Source organism: Bufo gargarizans, chromosome 1 (assembly GCF_014858855.1).
Source record: "Bufo gargarizans isolate SCDJY-AF-19 chromosome 1, ASM1485885v1, whole genome shotgun sequence".
Lineage (NCBI taxonomy): Eukaryota > Metazoa > Chordata > Amphibia > Anura > Bufonidae > Bufo > Bufo gargarizans.
The window spans coordinates 465,351,943-465,369,185 of NC_058080.1; the positions used below are offsets into that span (position 1 = coordinate 465,351,943).

General features: G+C 46.7%; 1 protein-coding gene across 8 annotated transcripts in view; it reads right to left on the reverse strand.

The window, feature by feature from the left end:
- Nucleotides 1-17,243, reverse strand: part of RABGGTA (Rab geranylgeranyltransferase subunit alpha) — a 74,283-nt gene that overhangs the window by 38,602 nt on the left and 18,438 nt on the right. For 7 of the 8 annotated variants that reach the window (XM_044273245.1, XM_044273262.1, XM_044273253.1 and 4 more), the window contains 6 exons: nt 16,742-16,825; nt 16,116-16,198; nt 12,579-12,635; nt 10,864-10,956; nt 9,797-9,899; nt 9,663-9,714 (listed from right to left, as the gene is read on the reverse strand). In XM_044273245.1, the coding sequence (XP_044129180.1) occupies nt 9,663-9,714; nt 9,797-9,899; nt 10,864-10,956; nt 12,579-12,635; nt 16,116-16,198; nt 16,742-16,825 (472 nt within the window). The remainder of the gene's footprint in view (nt 1-9,662; nt 9,715-9,796; nt 9,900-10,863; nt 10,957-12,578; nt 12,636-16,115; nt 16,199-16,741; nt 16,826-17,243) is intronic. The other variant, XM_044273281.1, reaches the window with a different exon arrangement.

Sequence of the window (17,243 nt, forward strand, 5' to 3'; positions counted from 1 at the left end):
GCCTGTTGTAGTAACTACTTACATTCACCAAGCAATAACTATTCTGGAGCATCACTGTTCCTCAATTATTGCTACTACAAGTTTATTAAACCCTTTACTCCTTCCCAACCACCTCCATACATGTACAACAGAATTCAGGACTTTAAAGATGGTGCCCACTCAGAAGCTGAGTGACCGCCATAGCTGTCAGTTTTCTACCGTTCTAAACAGCAAACACCTGGAAGCAAAATCTGTGATTACAGACTTTTAACCCCTTAGATACCGTGGTCAAATGTAACCACAGCATCTGACAGGTGAAACCCTGTGAGTGCTGCGTTCCCCCGGCCCAAAGGGCTCCTCTGCTCCAAGATCTAGGTTGGCATGTTCCTATAGAGCCCCGTCTGTAGCAGGGCTCCATAGGAACATAGAAAATCTCCCATAGACTGCAATGGTCATTTATGTGCAGTCTGTGGGAGAACCTAATTGCATGTTCAAGTAAAAAAAAAAATATTAAAATTCAAGTCACCTCCCTATACCGATATAAAAAAAAAAAAAAGTAATCAAAAAGTCATACACACTCCAAAATGGTATTAGTAAAAACGACATACTGTATCGCCCGCAAAAAATGAGCCCTCACGTAACTCTGTAGGTGTAAATATGAAAATGTTATAAGGGTGAGAATATGGTCAGGCAAAGAAAAAAGGAGATTTTTGTATAACTTACCAGTTAAATCTCTTTCTCGCTCTTCCTTGGGGGACACAGACCTTGGGTATAGCTCAGCTCCCTAGGAGGCGTGACACTAAGTAAAACTGTTAAGCCCCTCCTCCATCAGCTATACCCTCAGCCTGGAGATAGAGGCTACCAGTTGCGTGTCCAAGTAGTGAAAGGATAACAACCAATAACGGAAACAACCAGCCAGCAACCCAACGGGGCGCCAGACCATAACCCTGTAACAAAACACAGAAGGGTGGGTGCTGTGTCCCCCAAGGAAGAGCGAGAAAGAGATTTAACTGGTAAGTTATACAAAAATCTCCTTTTCTCGCCCATTTTCCTTGGGGGACACAGACCTTGGGACGTTCAAGAGCAGTCCAAGAAGGGAGGGACCACAAACCCAAGGCGGACCACCACCGGAGCATCAGGAAACCGCTGCCTACAAAACCAGGCGGCCCAAAGCAGCATCCGCTGATGCATGCGTATGCACTCTATAGAACCTTGTGAAAGTGTGCAGAGAGGACCAAGTGGCTGCTTTGCACAACTGTTCAGCCGAGGCCCGATGCCTCTGCGCCCAGGAAGCTCCGACTGCTCTGGTGGAATGAGCAGTGACGCTGAAAGGCGGAGCTCTACCCTTGGCTCGATAAGCCTCAGACACCGCCAGTTTAATGAAACGGGCAATAGCCACCTTGGAGACCGCCAAACCCTTGCGCGAACCCTCCGGAACCACAAACAGGGAGTCCGTGCGCCGAAAGGATCCGGTGACCTCCAGATAAATCTTCAACGCCCTGACCACATCCAGACGGTGCAGTTCCCGTTCTCTGGGGTGGGAAGGAGAGGGACAGAGCGACGGAAGGACGATGTCCTCATTGATGTGAAAGGCGGAGACCACCTTTGGCAGGAAGGACGGGACAGGCCGAAGCACAACCTTATCCTGGTGGAAGATCAGGAAAGGTTCGGAGCAAGAAAGAGCCGCTAACTCCGACACCCGTCGGAGAGATGTGATGGCCACAAGAAAAATGACCTTGCAGGACAGAAGGCGAAGGGAGACCTCCCGTAAAGGCTCGAAGGGGGCTGATTGGAGCGCCGAGAGCACCACATTCAGGTCCCAGGATGGAACTGGAGGGCGGTACGGCGGAACAGAGTGAGCCACCCCTTGTAAGAAGGTCTTAATTGGCCCCAGAGGGGCCAGGGGACGCTGGAGAAGAATAGACAGCGCCGAAATCTGTCCCTTCAGAGAACTGAGGCTCAGCCCCAGGTCCAGACCCGACTGGAGGAAGGACAGGATCGTGGGAAGAGAAAACCGGAGAGGTGGGATGCTCCGGGACTCACAGAACCCCAGATAGGACCTCCAAACCCGATAGTAGATCCTAGAGGACACGGGCTTACGAGCACGGATCATGGTGCGGACTACGTCCGCGGAGAAACCCCGTCGCGTTAAGACGGCGGTCTCAATAGCCACGCCGTCAAACGTAGCGAGCCTAAATGCTCGTGGAAGATCGGTCCCTGAGAGAGAAGGTCTTCCCTGGAGGGCAGTGGCCACGGTGCGTCTGCCAACAGCAACATTAGGTCGGCGTACCAAGACCGGCGGGGCCAATCCGGGGCGATCAGAATCGCGGGAACGCCCTCTGCCGCGATCCTCCGAAGAACCCGTGGCAGGAGGGGGAAAGGAGGAAAGACGTACAGAAGGGAGAATTCGCGCCACGGAAGGACGAGCGCGTCGGCGCCGTACGCCTTCGGGTCCCGTGCCCTGGCCAGGTATCGGGGGACCTTGTGGTTGAATTTGGAAGCCATGAGGTCCACGTCGGGGCGACCCCAGCGAAGACAAAGGGCTTCGAACACCTCTGGGTGCAGGGACCATTCTCCCGGGTCGATGGTGGACCGGCTCAGGAAATCCGCCGCCCAGTTGTCCACCCCCGGGATGTAAATTGCGGATAAGGCCGACACATGCGCCTCCGCCCAGAGGAGAATGAGGGTCACCTCTTGCATCGCTGCAGCGCTGCGAGTGCCTCCCTGATGGTTTATGTATGCCACAGCCGTGGCATTGTCCGATTGGATCCGAACAGGGTGGCCCCTCAGTAGATGGGTCCAGTGTCTGAGGGACAGAAGAATCGCCCTCAGTTCCAGAATATTGATTGGAAGTCTGGACTCCGATAGAGACCAAACGCCCTGGACGGACCGGGGAGGGAAAACCCCCCCCCACCCCCGTAAGCTGGCATCGGTGGTAATCACCAGCCAGTTCAGTGGGAGGAAGGACCTCCCCCGTAGAGGGATATGCAACCACCAGCTGAGGGAAGCCCGAGCCAGGGGAGGCAGAAGAAAGGTCCTGTCCAGACTCCTCGGTGATTTGTCCCAGGCCGACAGAATTGCCCTCTGAAAGGTGCGGGATCGGAATTGTGCGAACGGCACCGCTTCGAAACAGGCAACCATCTTCCCCAACAACCGCATGCTGGATCTGAGGGAAGGGCGGTGATGACGGAGGAGACCGCGAACAGACCCGCAAAGGGCCAGACGCTTGTCCGACGGGAGGCGGACCTCCGCCAACTCCGTATCCAGGAGCATCCCCAGGAAGATCAGCCGTCTGGAGGGGGTAAGAGAAGACTTGGGGTGGTTGATGATCCAACCGAACCGCGTCAGGGTCTCCAGAGTGAGTCCCACACTGCCGGATGCCTGAGAGAAGGAGGGTGCCTTGACCAAGATGTCGTCCAAGTAAGGGAGAAGAAAAACACTTCTTGAACGCAGAAGGGCCAAGACAGGGGCCAGGACCTTGGTGAATACTCGAGGAGCCGTCGCCAGACCAAAGGGAAGGGCGACGAATTGGAAGTGATCGTCCCCCACCGCGAAGCGCAGGAAGCGGTGATGACATGGAGCAACCGGAACGTGGAGGTATGCATCCTGAACGTCGATTGAGGCCATGAAATCCCCTCTTTCCAGGGAGGCCACTGCGGACCTGAGAGACTCCATCCGGAATCTCTGCAGTCGGAGAAAACGGTTCAGGCGCTTTAGGTCCAAGATCGGTCGCACTGAGCCTTCCTTCTTGGGAACCACAAAGAGGTTCGAGTAGAACCCCCTGAACCTTTCCGTCGGAGGCACGGGGGCGACGACACCCTTGTCCATTAGAGAGCGAATGGCCGTGAAGAAGGCGGCCGCTCGTACGGGATCCCGCGGAGGACGGGACCGGAAAAAACGGTCTGGCGGAATGGACGCAAATTCGATCTTGTATCCGCAAGATACAATCTCGAGCGCCCATGCGTCTGAGATGTGGGCCCGCCATACGTTCCTGAACAGTAGAAGGCGGCCCCCCACCCGGGTGGGTGGGGGCGCACCTTCAGGCAGAGGGCTGCTGGCCTGAGGGAGCCCGTGTGGGCTGGGGCTTGCGCCAGGTAGATTGCGTCCGAAAAAACGGCTTCTTGCGTCTATCCTGGGCTGGGCCAGAGGAAGAAGAACCGGCCGCGGGTCTAGACCCGGTGGGCTTGCGAAAGGACCGAAAACGGGACGAACCAGCGCGACCGCGGGGGGCGCCCCTCGGCCTGGACTGGGGGAGGTGAGTACTCTTCCCACCCGTGGCCTCAGATATAAGTTCGTCCAGACGGGTTCCGAACAAGCGGGAACCCGAGAACGGTAGGCCAGCCAAAGAGCGTTTGGAAGCGGCGTCCGCCGCCCAAACCTTCAGCCAGAGTTCCCTCCTGACAGAAACTGCCAGGGCAGAGGAACGGGCAATGAGGGCACCCGCATCAAGAGAGGCCTCACAGACAAATTTTCCGGCCTGGACAATTAGTTGGGCTAAGGAACGGAGGTCCTGTAGAGGGACGTCCGACCCTAACTCCCGTTCCAGTTGCAAACCCCATTCAGAGACCGCTTTACCAGCCCAGGCGGAGGCAAAGACCGGTCTAAGGGCCGAACCAGAGGCAGTAAATATGGCCTTGGAGAGGGATTCCGTACGACGGTCCTCAGCAGACTGGAGGGAAGATCCGTCTTGTACAGGAATAGTAGTGCTTTTGGACAGGCGAGCCACGGGAGGATCAACCTTAGGCGGGGACGTCCACGTGGTCACAGAATCCGCTGGAAAGGGATAACAAATGTCCAGCTTTTTGGGTGTAACAAAGCGGACGTTAGGCCGGGTCCAAGCCTTGGACACCACAGAAGAAAAATCTGCGTGGATGGGAAAGACCTTGGAGGCCTGTCTGGGGCGAAGAAAGGACACGCCGGCCTGTTCAGAGTTGGGGGGGTCATCGTGTATGTGAAAGGTATCACGGATGCTAGTGATAAGATGCCCCACCGCGGACGCCAATTTGGACGGAAGCTCTGAGTCCATGTCCACGTCCGAATCCGCCAGTTCTCCCTCAGAAAGCGTATCCCTTTGAGAGGATAGACTTGACTGAGCTCGCACGCATGGCGGAGAGAGCGAAGCATCTGGAGAAGATGTGCGCTCAACCCTTGAACGTTTCTGAATATGCCGGGCCCTGGAAGATTCGCTGGGAGGCAGGGAATCAGTGGGGGCGGCAGAAACGGTAGTCCCAGCGGGTGCGACAGGGATTGTGGCAGCCTGCGGGAGAGGCGGTCTATCCACGAGACGGCCCACTACGTGTGTAAGGCTTTCCACCGCCTGAGACAGAGACCTAGCCCAGTCAGGGGGTTCAGAGGCACCGGGGGGCGCAGCGGGAAGCGGGCCCTGCACCGGGGCCTGACATGCAAGGCAATGCGGCTCAGATTGCCCCCGCGGAAAAAGTTCCTTACAGGCGGTACAGGCATGGTACCAGGGTTTGGGGGCACCCGTGGGATCTGACATGCTGAAAAAGTGGTCGTACCCCAATACAGAGACCACAAGGGATATAGCAGCTATGACCAGGAGGGTTAGGAGAGGGTTAACTGTCCTACCAGTGCCTCAGAAGAACGTCAGGAGTAGAGAGGATCAGCAGCAGCTGCAGCAGCAGCAGCAGCAGCAGCAGGGAGCAGCAAACAGCAGAGAGCCTGCAGATAGCGCCCACAGAAGCCGAGCGATACACCAGGTGCTCAGAGTCCCCCACGTGTCCCAGCTTCCTGTCTAGGAGTGAGGAAACACGGGAAGAATTCAGCAGAAGCGCGGGGAACAAGCTCCGCCCCCTCCAGCGCTTGAAATGTCTCCTGTGAAGGAGAACCTAACTCCGCCCCCAAAATGGCGCGCGCGCGCGTAAGCCACGCCCCCTGCTGCCGAAAAACCTCGCAGGGCTAAGAAGAAGCAGGGTGCCATGAAATAAAGGGCCCGCAGGCCCCAAGAGTGCGGCGATTATTCCCAGGTGGGTGACCTTCTGCCACCATTGTCCCCTGCCCCGCCGATGCCGATATGGTCATGTCGGGCATAAGCCCCGCCCCCCGTTCGGAACGGAGCGGGCGGCGGCGGGAGGGAGAGAGGGAGAGATCAGCCGTCTTGAAGAGTAGCCTGAAAATGGGGGAAAACGGCGTGGGGGTGCAGGATACACGGAGGAGAGCTGGGGAGGGTCTGCTGGAGCGCTCAGAATGAGCGACCACGGGTGCCCCCCTTCAAACCCAGAGGGGTACATGCTTGCCGATAGGGACAGGGTATGGGCTGGAAAAGCCATCTCACCTGTCTTCACCCTCAGTTCCTTCCAGCAGGGTCGCCCCTTCAGCTACTGGCACCGCAGTGGCAGGAAGCTGGGAGAGGGGCTTTGCGTGCGGGCGACCCCCTAGCTGGCGGGATGTAGGGGAGCCATTGCTGCCCAGATCCTCCTATTGCTTCTGTGGGGGAGGCAGCAGTGCAGATAAGTTGGCACTGGCGCAGCTCACCCCGGGAGAGCAGAGAGGCCCAATGCGTCTCTGGTATCTCTAGGAAAAAACAAAAATAAAATAAAATTACAACAAGGAGAAAACAGCCCTGCAGTAGCAGGGAGTGTCTTGCCTCCTTGGACACTAAGCTAAAACTGGTAGCCTCTATCTCCAGGCTGAGGGTATAGCTGATGGAGGAGGGGCTTAACAGTTTTACTTAGTGTCACGCCTCCTAGGGAGCTGAGCTATACCCAAGGTCTGTGTCCCCCAAGGAAAATGGGCGAGAAAACATTGTTTCCCCAAAGTTTTTATTTTTTATATTATGTTTGTTAGAAAAACTATATAAATGAACAGGTCAGTTTTACTGCATAGGGAACGCTGTAAAAATGAGACACAAAAAACGGTGTCGAAATTGAATACTTTTTTTTCCTATTCCACCCCAACTGGAATTTTATTTTCCAACTTCCCACTACATCATATGCAATATTAAATAGAGCCATTACAAAGTACAACTTGTTCTGCAATAAACAACCCCTCAAACAGCTATGTGACGGGAAAAAAAAAACAAAAAAACGTATAGCTCTGTGAAGGCAGGAAGTATAACATAAAAACACAAAAAATCCCCCGGTCAGGAAGGGGTTAAGGACGCAGCCAATTTCCGTTTTTTGTCCCTGTCCACCTTCTAAGAGCCATAGCTAATTTTCATTCATACAGCCTTATGGAGGGATTATTTTTTGCAGGACAAGTTGTACCGTACGTCACCATTTATTTTAACATAGCTGGTATTGGACAGTAAAAAAAAATCTTTGTTGGGTGAAGTAAAAATAATAATATGGTATTCGCTAAAAATGGCATGACATTATTATATGACATATTAACATTCTGCAGGTTGTACAATTACAGCGATACCATAACTTTTTTCTTTTTTCGTCTATAGAGCTGTGTAATGGCTCATTTTTAGAGGGGCGAGCTGTTTATTGGTATTATCTTGGTCACTTTTTATTGAATTTATTTTGGGAGGGGGCAACATGACTAAAAAAAACAGCAAATTGGTTTTTTTTTGTTATGGAACTCGGCGCTTGGCTAGTTTCAGCACTCCCATAGAAAGGAATAGAGGGCGACTACGCATGCGAGGTCTGCTCTCCTTCCCTTTGTGGGCTCCATTCCAGAGATAGGTGCGGGTCCCAGAGGTGGGACCCACACCTACCAGACATTGGTGGCATATCCTAGTGATATGTAACAATGCCTGGGATGGTCCAACCCCTTTAAAAGGATTTGTATACAGTATGTGATCTTCTGAGGGGTTGTCCCATAGACTGCACTACAATACTATTGTAACAGGTCATGCAGCTCATTACGACAGGCCTGGGAGCCTTAAAGGGAACCTGTCACCAAGATTTTGGGTATAGAGCTGGGGACATGGGCTGCTAGATGGCCGCTAGCACATCCGCAATACCCAGTCCCCATAGCTCTGTGTGCTTTCATTGTATATAAAAACCGATTTGATACATATGCAAATTAACCTGAGATGAGTCAGAGCTTGAAAATATGACTCTTCTCTGGTCACACAAGTAAGATATGACTCTTTTATGTTAATTTGCATATGTATCAAATCGGGATTGTTACTAGGGGTGCATCGAAATGAAAATTCTGGTCCGAAACCGAAAATTCAGGATACCCCTTGACCGAAACCGAAACCGCCTTTTTGCCCAAATACTTTTAAAATACTTTTTTTTTTTTTATGATTTTATTAATAATTCTTTTTCATGAATTTAATAAATCATATTACCCACCCACCCCATAACAGTGCCATCCACAGACCCCCACCCACCCCATAACAGTGCCATCCAAACCCCCCCCATTGCCGCTCCAGTACAGACTAGTTATAAAATGTGTACAATTAATAGAAAATAGCGGGGAGGGACTGGGAGGAGGAGCTGGGGGCCGGTGCGTTCACTGTTCTCCGACCCCCAGCTCCAGTAGTTATTAATTGTACACATTTTATAAGCATTCTATTCATGAGGCCCCCTCTGCAGTAGAACATTCAATATATCCACATCCTACTCACAGGGCTGTTATCTTAATGCTGGCCGGCCGGGCAGACGAGCGGCAGCGTCACGACTGACGTCACATGCCTGCGCCGCCTCCTTCATTCAGAAAGTAGGCCGGGCACATGACGTCAGTCATTAAGATAACAGCCCTGTGAGTAGGATGTGGCTATATTGAATGTTCTACTGCAGAGGGGGCCTCATGAATAGAATCCTTATTAATTGTACACATTTGATAACTACTGGAGCTGGGGGCCGGAGCACAGTGAACGCACCGGCCCCCAGCTCCTCCTCCCAGTCCCTCCCCGCTATTTTCTGCCGATATGTATCAATATCGGCCGAAATGGATTAGGTGCATTTTCGGCCGATATTTTCGGCCGCCGGAATTTCGGTGCACCCCTAATTGTTACACAATAAAAGCACAAAGAGCTATGGGGACTGGGTATTCGAGATGTGCTAGCGGTCATCTAGCAACCCATGTCCTCAGCTCTATACCCAAAATCCAGGTGACAGGTTCCCTTTAAAGGGAACCTGTCACTGGGATTTTGGGTATAGAGCTGAGGACATGGGTTGCTAGATGGCCACTAGCACATTCGCAATACCTAGTCCCCATAGCTCTGTGTGCTTTTATTGTGTAAAAAAAAAAACGATTTGATACATATGCAAATTAAGCTGAGATGAGTCAAAGCTTGAAAATATGACTCTTCTCTGGTCACACAAGCAAGATATGACTCTTATGTTAATTTGCATATGTATCAAATCTTTCTTTCTTTTTTTTACACAATAAAAGCACACAGAGCTATGGGGACTGGGTATTGCCGATGTGCTGGCGGCCATCTAGCAACCCATGTCCTCAGCTCTATACCCAAAATCTTGGTGACAGGTTCCCTTTAAAGCCTCAGGCTTCTATGGCAGCCAATTGGAGCCCTGCAAATTCACAGAACAGAGTTATTCCAAAAGGTGCTCCACAATCATGGGGAATGCAAGACGTTACTAAAACAGACATATCAGGAGAGGCAACAGGTCCTCTTTAAGGCCCTGTTCACACAAAGCAGTAGTAATATGGCACAGGAAAACACCACAAAGAACAAATGTGGACAGATGTGTGAATAGGACCTGACTCCTACCCTACAGCTCTACTGATATATTAACCATATTTACCTGAAGATTTTATCCTCTGATGCGGAATCTCGAAACCATGTGCTCTGTTTTCCTATATTAGAAAGAAACCACATTGATCATGGAAGTCTGCTCAGTTATATATTCCCTCCTGACCTGTGTACAGCAGTAATCACCTGGGTATAAGACGCACTCTTTTTGAGCTTCTCCATCCTTCCAGATAACTTTAAATTTATGCTGACATTTGTCACTGAGACGCTCTTTGGGGAATTCACAGACCTGACAAAGATATAGAAACAAACTAAAAAAATTAGTGTAGCAAGTAGGTCTCTGTTCACACTGCACTTGAGCCTTCCAATGGAGGATTTTCTGATGCATAACGCTGACGTAAACCACTGTACTATAACACAGTGGCTTATTACCTTATGGATACGTTTTCCCTATGTGACAAGATTTGTGCCGACATTAACATGATGTAAACACATCAAAGGGGTTCGCTGGGATTTTGACATTAATAGCCCATACTTAGGATAGGTTATCGATTTGAGATTGGTGAGGTTCCAACTGTTAGGACCCCTGCCGATCAGATGTACGAAGAGGCTGTGGCGCTCTGTGAGGCCATATGATATCCCGTTCATTAGTCAAATGGTCTAGGCCAGCGATCAGCAACCTCTGGCTGTGGGGAAACTACAAGTCCCAGCATGCACAATTGCTTGTCTGTTCTCAGATCTCCTATGAAAGTGGAGCATGCTGGGAGCTGTAGTTTCACAACAGCTAATGTTGCTGATCCCTGGTCTAAGTCAACGGGGCTGAGCTGCAATACCAAGCACAGCCATTGTATGGGCAGTGGTACCTTAGAACAGAATAAGAGTTCAGGAAATGTTTTTTTACAGTAGAAATCAATTTATGAAGTTATTACTCGAAGTCTCGCAAGAATTCGCAAAGTAATAACTTCGGCTCATGGGAGCCAATACATTCTAATACTGTATGGAGCGCTCTCTCTGTACAGTATTGAAGTGTTATGCGAATCGACTTGGGAAGTTTCATCCAAAGTCAATTCGCTCATCCCTACTAATATGTCATCAATAAGTAAATCCTGGAGAACCCCTTTAAAAAGGGTTGATCCATGAACATATGAAGGAGAGAAAAAAATGGCAACAAATCAGTAGATTCAGTATTTAAGAAGTATATGACCAACAGACACAAGAAATAAGCACAGTATTAAACAACGTGCTCACAGTACCCAGAGTAAACTTGGCTTGGCTTTTCCATCAGATGTTCTCCATGTGACCATTACTGGCTTTTCATCAATAAACAGTATCAGATCACTTTGTGCCTAAAACATGGGGAACACCAAGAGATTCATTTCACCAGGTTTGACGCATCTTAAAACAGATTGGCATACAACTATGAATACAGAATTCATATATTCTTATACAATGGCTTCTCCACAATTAAATGCATTAGACACTCTCCATTTAGAATCCTGTAATTTTTCCTTCATTTATTGATGGACACAAAAGCACAGCATATTTTAGTCTGCCAAAAGGAGTCAGTCGCAGGCTGATCCAAACAGATGTCTACTCTGTATGGTTAGATCCATTTAACCCCTTCAAGACCAAGCTAGTTTTTACCTTCAGGACCAGGCCATTATTTAGCAAATCTGACCAGTGTCACTTTAAGTGCTGATAACTTTAAAACACTTTTACTTATCCAGGCCATTCTGAGATTGTTTACTCGTCACATATTGTACTTCATGACAATGGTAAAATGGAGTAAAAAAATTTCATTTTTATTTATAAAAAAATACAAAATTTACAAAAAAAAATTGAAAAATTAGCAAATTTCCAAATTTCTATTTCTCTACTTTTATAATAGACAGTAATACCTCCAAAAATAGTTATTACTTTACATTCCCCAGATGTCTACTTCATGTTTGGATCAATTTGTGAATGTCATTTTATTTTTTGGCGACGTTAGAAGGCCAAGAAGTTTAATAGCAAATCTTGAATTTTTTTAGAAAATTTCCAAAACCCACTTTTCAAGGACCAGTTCAGGTCTGAAGTCATTTTGTGAGGTTTACATAATAGAAACCACCCAAAAATGACCCCATTTTAGAAACTACACTCCTCAAGGTATTCAAAACTGATTTTACAAACTTTGTTAACCCTTTAGGTGTTCCACAAGAATTAAAGGAAAATGGAGATGAAATTTCTGAATTTCACTTTTTTGGCAGATTTTCCTTTTTAATCAATTTTTTCCAGTAACAAATCAAGGGATAACAGCCAAACAATGTGGTCCAGCTACAGCGTAACCCTTACAAAAAGATTTATAAACTTTATTACTACTTACGACAGACACATATGTCCAAAAGTGTCCAGGCGTACACCAGACCACCGAGAATATTGGCCAAGATATGGAATTTATAGCCCTAAACTACATGTCCTAAGACTAGGCCCTTAGCCCAGGGGCGACTCCTGATGGTGGAGGCCCCCTGTCCTCGAACCTGACTGGCAACTCATGATTTACCCTATTAAATATGGGTTAAGAGACCATTGATATAATGGTGGGCTGGTATAGGCGTGGACAAAGAGGATCAGTAACAAAAAATGCACAATGTATACAACCCTGTTGATATCAAATACCAACAGGTACACGGTGCAGTCAACTACAATTACATATATAAAAGACACCAAATTATGATAATTAATAATGCCACAGAACTAATCTGTGTTCAACCCCAACGTGTTTCCCCCACGGTGTGGGATCATCAGGGGGTAAATGAAGTAAGATATTTAAATCGATATGAGAAAAGACCATGTCAGACGGGAGGAGGCTCAAATAATATTGGCACATCCATGAAACACCCATCTAGCAAGTGGTGTCAAAAAGTGACATAATGGATTAAAAGACTGGACCAGATGACAATCCTGGGAGGGATAGAGGGAAAAAAAGTACCAAACGTCTTGATGTATAGGGCGCGTGTATCTCACATAAGACAATCAAAATGGATATCTGTAAAGAAAAAAGGGGGAAATACACGTTGTATACATGCGTACAAATGAACCCCGGCACCACACCAACTAACGTGAGAGACCACCACCAGCAAGGGCCATATTAAAGGAGGTCACTCACTGTGTCTAGAGAAAATACAATACACAGATGCGGCCACGACCGGTCTCATAAAATACAAGTGACAATCTTCAAGATAGTGGAGTTCTTAGAGGCCAGCCATGTTACTGGCGTCCAAGAGAGGCTTCACTCACATCAAAAGCAGCGATACACTGAAGACATAATGTAGTTGCCAATCAATACAGAGTCAAACTGTAGAGGACCCGTACACGATAACACCATTGGATTAAAGAAATAAGCATACCTTGAGATATGATCTGGATCAGATAAACCAGTCCCTTAGGATATGGCAGCCTATTAGTAAGAGTCCACTACATAACAAAAAAGTGTGTGTCACAAAAAGACCATTATAGCCAGCTCATGTCTAGGGGTGATGCAGCAGAGTTACTTACTATTGGTGCTTCAAGATGGCAAGTCCCTCTAATACAGACTATTAGAGGGACTTGCCATCTTGAAACACCAATAGTAAGTAACTCTGCTGCATCACCCCTAGACATGAGCTGGCTATAATGAGCTGGCTATTATTAATTATCATAATTTGGTGTCTTTTATATATGTAATTGTAGTTGACTGCACCGTGTACCTGTTGGTATTTGATATCAACAGGGTTGTATACATTGTGCATTTTTTGTTACTGATCCTCTTTGTCTCCACGCCTATACCAGCCCACCATTATATCAATGGCCTCTTAACCCATATTTAATAGGGTAAATCAGGAGTTGCCAGTCAGGTTCGAGGACAGGGGGTCTCCACCATCAGGAGTCGCCCCTGGGCTAAGGGCCTAGTCTTAGGACATGTAGTTTAGGGCTATAAATTCCATATCTTGGCCAATATTCTCGGTGGTCTGGTGTACGCCTGGACACTTTTGGACACGTGTCTGTCGTAGGTAGTAATAAAGTTTATAAATCTTTTTGTAAGGGTTACGCTGTAGCTGGACCACATAAATTCTGATAACTTAACCCATTATTTTGACGTATATCCTAAATTGCTGGATGTTTATAACAGCCAAACAAAACTCAATATTTATTACCCCGATTCTGTAGATTACAGAAACACCCCATTTGTGATCGTAAACTGCTGTACAGGCACACGGTATTGCGCAGAAGGAAAGGAGCGCCATATGGTTTTTGGAGGGCCATGTCACATTTGAAGACCCGCTGATGCACCCCTAGAGTAGAAACTCCCCAAAAAATAACCCCATTTTGGAAACTACGGGATAAGGTGGCAGTTTTGTTGGTACTATTTTAGGGTACATATGATTTTTGGTTGCTCTATATTACACTTTTTGTGAGGCAAGGTAACAAAAAATAGCTGTTTTGGCACCATTTTTATTATTTACAATGTTCATCTGACAGGTTAGATCATGTGGTATAGAGCATGTTCTTACGGAAATCAAAAATACCAAATATGAATACTTTTTTTGGTTGTTTGTTTCAGTTTTACATAATAAAGCATTTTTGAGAAAAAAAAATGATTTTTAATGTCTCCATATTCTGAAAGCTGTTTTTTTTAAAAATTTTGGGTGAATGTCTTATGTAGGGTCTCATTTTTTGTGGATCGCTGCGTCTGTAATCACCTGCTGTATAACAATAAAAATATATTTTTCACCTTACATCACAAAAAGTCACACACACTCCAAAATTGTACCAATAAAACAGTCATCTCATCCCACAAAAAATGAGACCCTACATAAGACATTCACCCCAAAATTTTAAAAAACATTATTATGTATATTTTTTTTAAATTAAAGTTTTACACAATAACAGCATTTTTGAAACTAAGAAAATCATGTTTTAGTGTCTTCATATTCGGAGAGCCATACTTTTTTTTATTTTTCGGGCGATTGTTTTAGGTAGGGTCTCTTTTTTTGCTGGATGAGATGATGGTTTGATTGGTATGATTTTGGGGTTCGTATGACTTTTTGATCGCTTGGTATTACACTGTCTGTGATGAAAGGTGACAAAAAATGGCTTTTTTGACACTTTATTTTTATTTTATTTACGGTGTTCACCTGAGGGGTTAACTCATGTGATATTTTTATAGAGCAGGTCGTTATGGCCATGGCAATACCTAATATGTCTACTTTTTTTTTTATTAAAGTTTTATACGCTAATTTTTTAAACAAATTTTTTTTGCATGTTTTAGTGTTTTAGAGAGCCATATTTTAGGGCGATTGTTCTAGGTAGGGGCTCATTTTTGGCGGGAGGAGGTGACTGTTAGATTGATACTATTTTGGTGGGGAAACACCTTTTTGATAGCTTGGTGTTGTAGTTTAAGTGATGTAAAATGATAAAAAAAATGTTTTTTTAGCCCAGTTTTTATTTTACTTTTTTGACATTGTTCACCTGAGGGGTTAGGTCATGTGCTATTTTTACAGAGCTGGTCTATCCGAACGCGGCGATACGTACTATGCCTACTTTTCTTTTTTACTTTATTTTTGAAAAAAGACGCTTTTGTTTTTTACTTGAAACAAAAGAAAAAAAAATTGTATAAAAAAAAAAAAAAAAATCTTTTCACTTTATTTTTTATATTACTTTTTATATTTGTCCCACTTTGGGACTTAACCTTTTCAGGGTTTGATCCCTGTTTCAATTCTGTATTGTACTGAATTGAACTGAACTGTGAGAGGCTGACAGTGAGGAGACACAGCGCTCAGGCTGGATCTCCTGGGCTTCCGTAGGTTGGCAGCTCCGATGCCTGTGTAAGGCATCGGGGCTGCCATGGCAACCATCGACCCCCTGCCAGCGGGGGGGGCGATGGAGTCAGAGGGAGCCCCCTCCCTCTGTAAACCCCGCACGTGCCGAGGTCAGATGCAGCAGGGTCCCGGCTATCAGTAACAGCCGGGCCCGTGCAGCTCCTGCACCCGCCCGATCCCATCACATACATGCACGTGAGGATGCGGCAAGGAGCCACATTCGCTCACGTACATGTACGCGATAATGCAAGAAGGGGTTAAAGAAAAAATAAACAAAAAAAAAAAAAAACTATTCTCAAAAGGATACCAACTATATACTTCTTAGAATGGATCCATAAAAAGGCTCTGTTCAGACCTTACTCTTAACCTATGACAGAGCATATAGCCCAGAGGTATGCAACCGTATGTCCACTGACTCATTGTACAGAGAAATTCCTGTATTACAGAGCATCTGACACTTTTCAATACTTTTTCTGTCAGATTTGCATGGAGGTACAGTAGAAGCCCCATGTACCTCTATGGCAGTACTATTACAGATCCAAAATACAGCTGTGTGCATGACTCTTACGACGAGAGCATATCAACTGATATTAGCTGATACAGTCAGTAGTTTATGTTACATAAATAAAGGTAACATTTTACCAAGAAATTTACTTCTGTAAACTTACTAAAACTGGATGAGTAAAAGTCACCGATACCCAGGAACCAACCACATCAACAGATATACATCGGATAGAGAGAGGAAGATCAGCTGGAACGCAAACAGAAAAAAATATTTTTAAGGAATATCAAACATTAAAAAGGTTACATTGGGGCTGGTTTAACAAATATATTAGAGCAGGCATGCTCAACCTGCGGCCCTCCAGCTGTTGCAAAACTACAACTCCCATCATTCCCTGACAACCTACAGAAGGGCATTGTGGGAGTTGTAGCTTTACAACAGCTGGAGGGCCGCAGGTTGAGCATCCCTGTATTAGAGCAACTCAGAAATTGTAACTTCCTAATACAACGTTATCGGCAGAAAATTAAATTTTAGCTGCAAGAGCTTTCCATTAGTCTCAGGGGCTGAGGGAAATATCAGATTCTGTGGTATATCCCATCAGCAGACAAACTGTATTCCATGAAAGTCTATTAGCTGCGGGAAAAAAGCAGTCAAGTAAACTGCTGATGGATGAGTGACATAATAGGCTGGTGAATTACATATCACTCATGACTGTAGACCAATGAAGTGTAGCACCAGTGGCCTCGTAGTCCTGTGTCAAGGAAGAAAATACTTTTAAAGGAAGGTGCTCACCTCTTCCAAGAAGCCACCGATTGTAAAACCAGGCGCTCTGGTCATTTGGGTCTGTGAAGAACGCATTCTGTACAAGTTCCAGCTCTAGCAGAAAAATACAATCCGAATATATTATTATAGGTAAAAAGCACCAATACCTATGTGATAAATCACTAAAGGGATAGTATCTGATCTGTGGGGGTCTGACAGGTGGGACCACCACAAATCACTAAATTAAGGAGCTGGAGTCCCTAAAGTGAATGGAGTGGTTTTCACGCATGCGCACTGCTGCTCCATTCAGCTCTATGGGTATGCCGTAGATAGCCGATTGCTGTACTCTGCTTCTCTTTGGCAGTCCCATAGAAATGAAAGGACCAGCAGTGCGCATGCATGAAAGCTACTCCATTCACTCTGGTGACTCCAGCACCTCATTCTTGTGATTGGTGGGGGTCCTAGTGTTCGGATCCCCACCGATCAGATAGGAAAGGGTATAACGTCTTATAGAGGGACAACCCCTTTAACC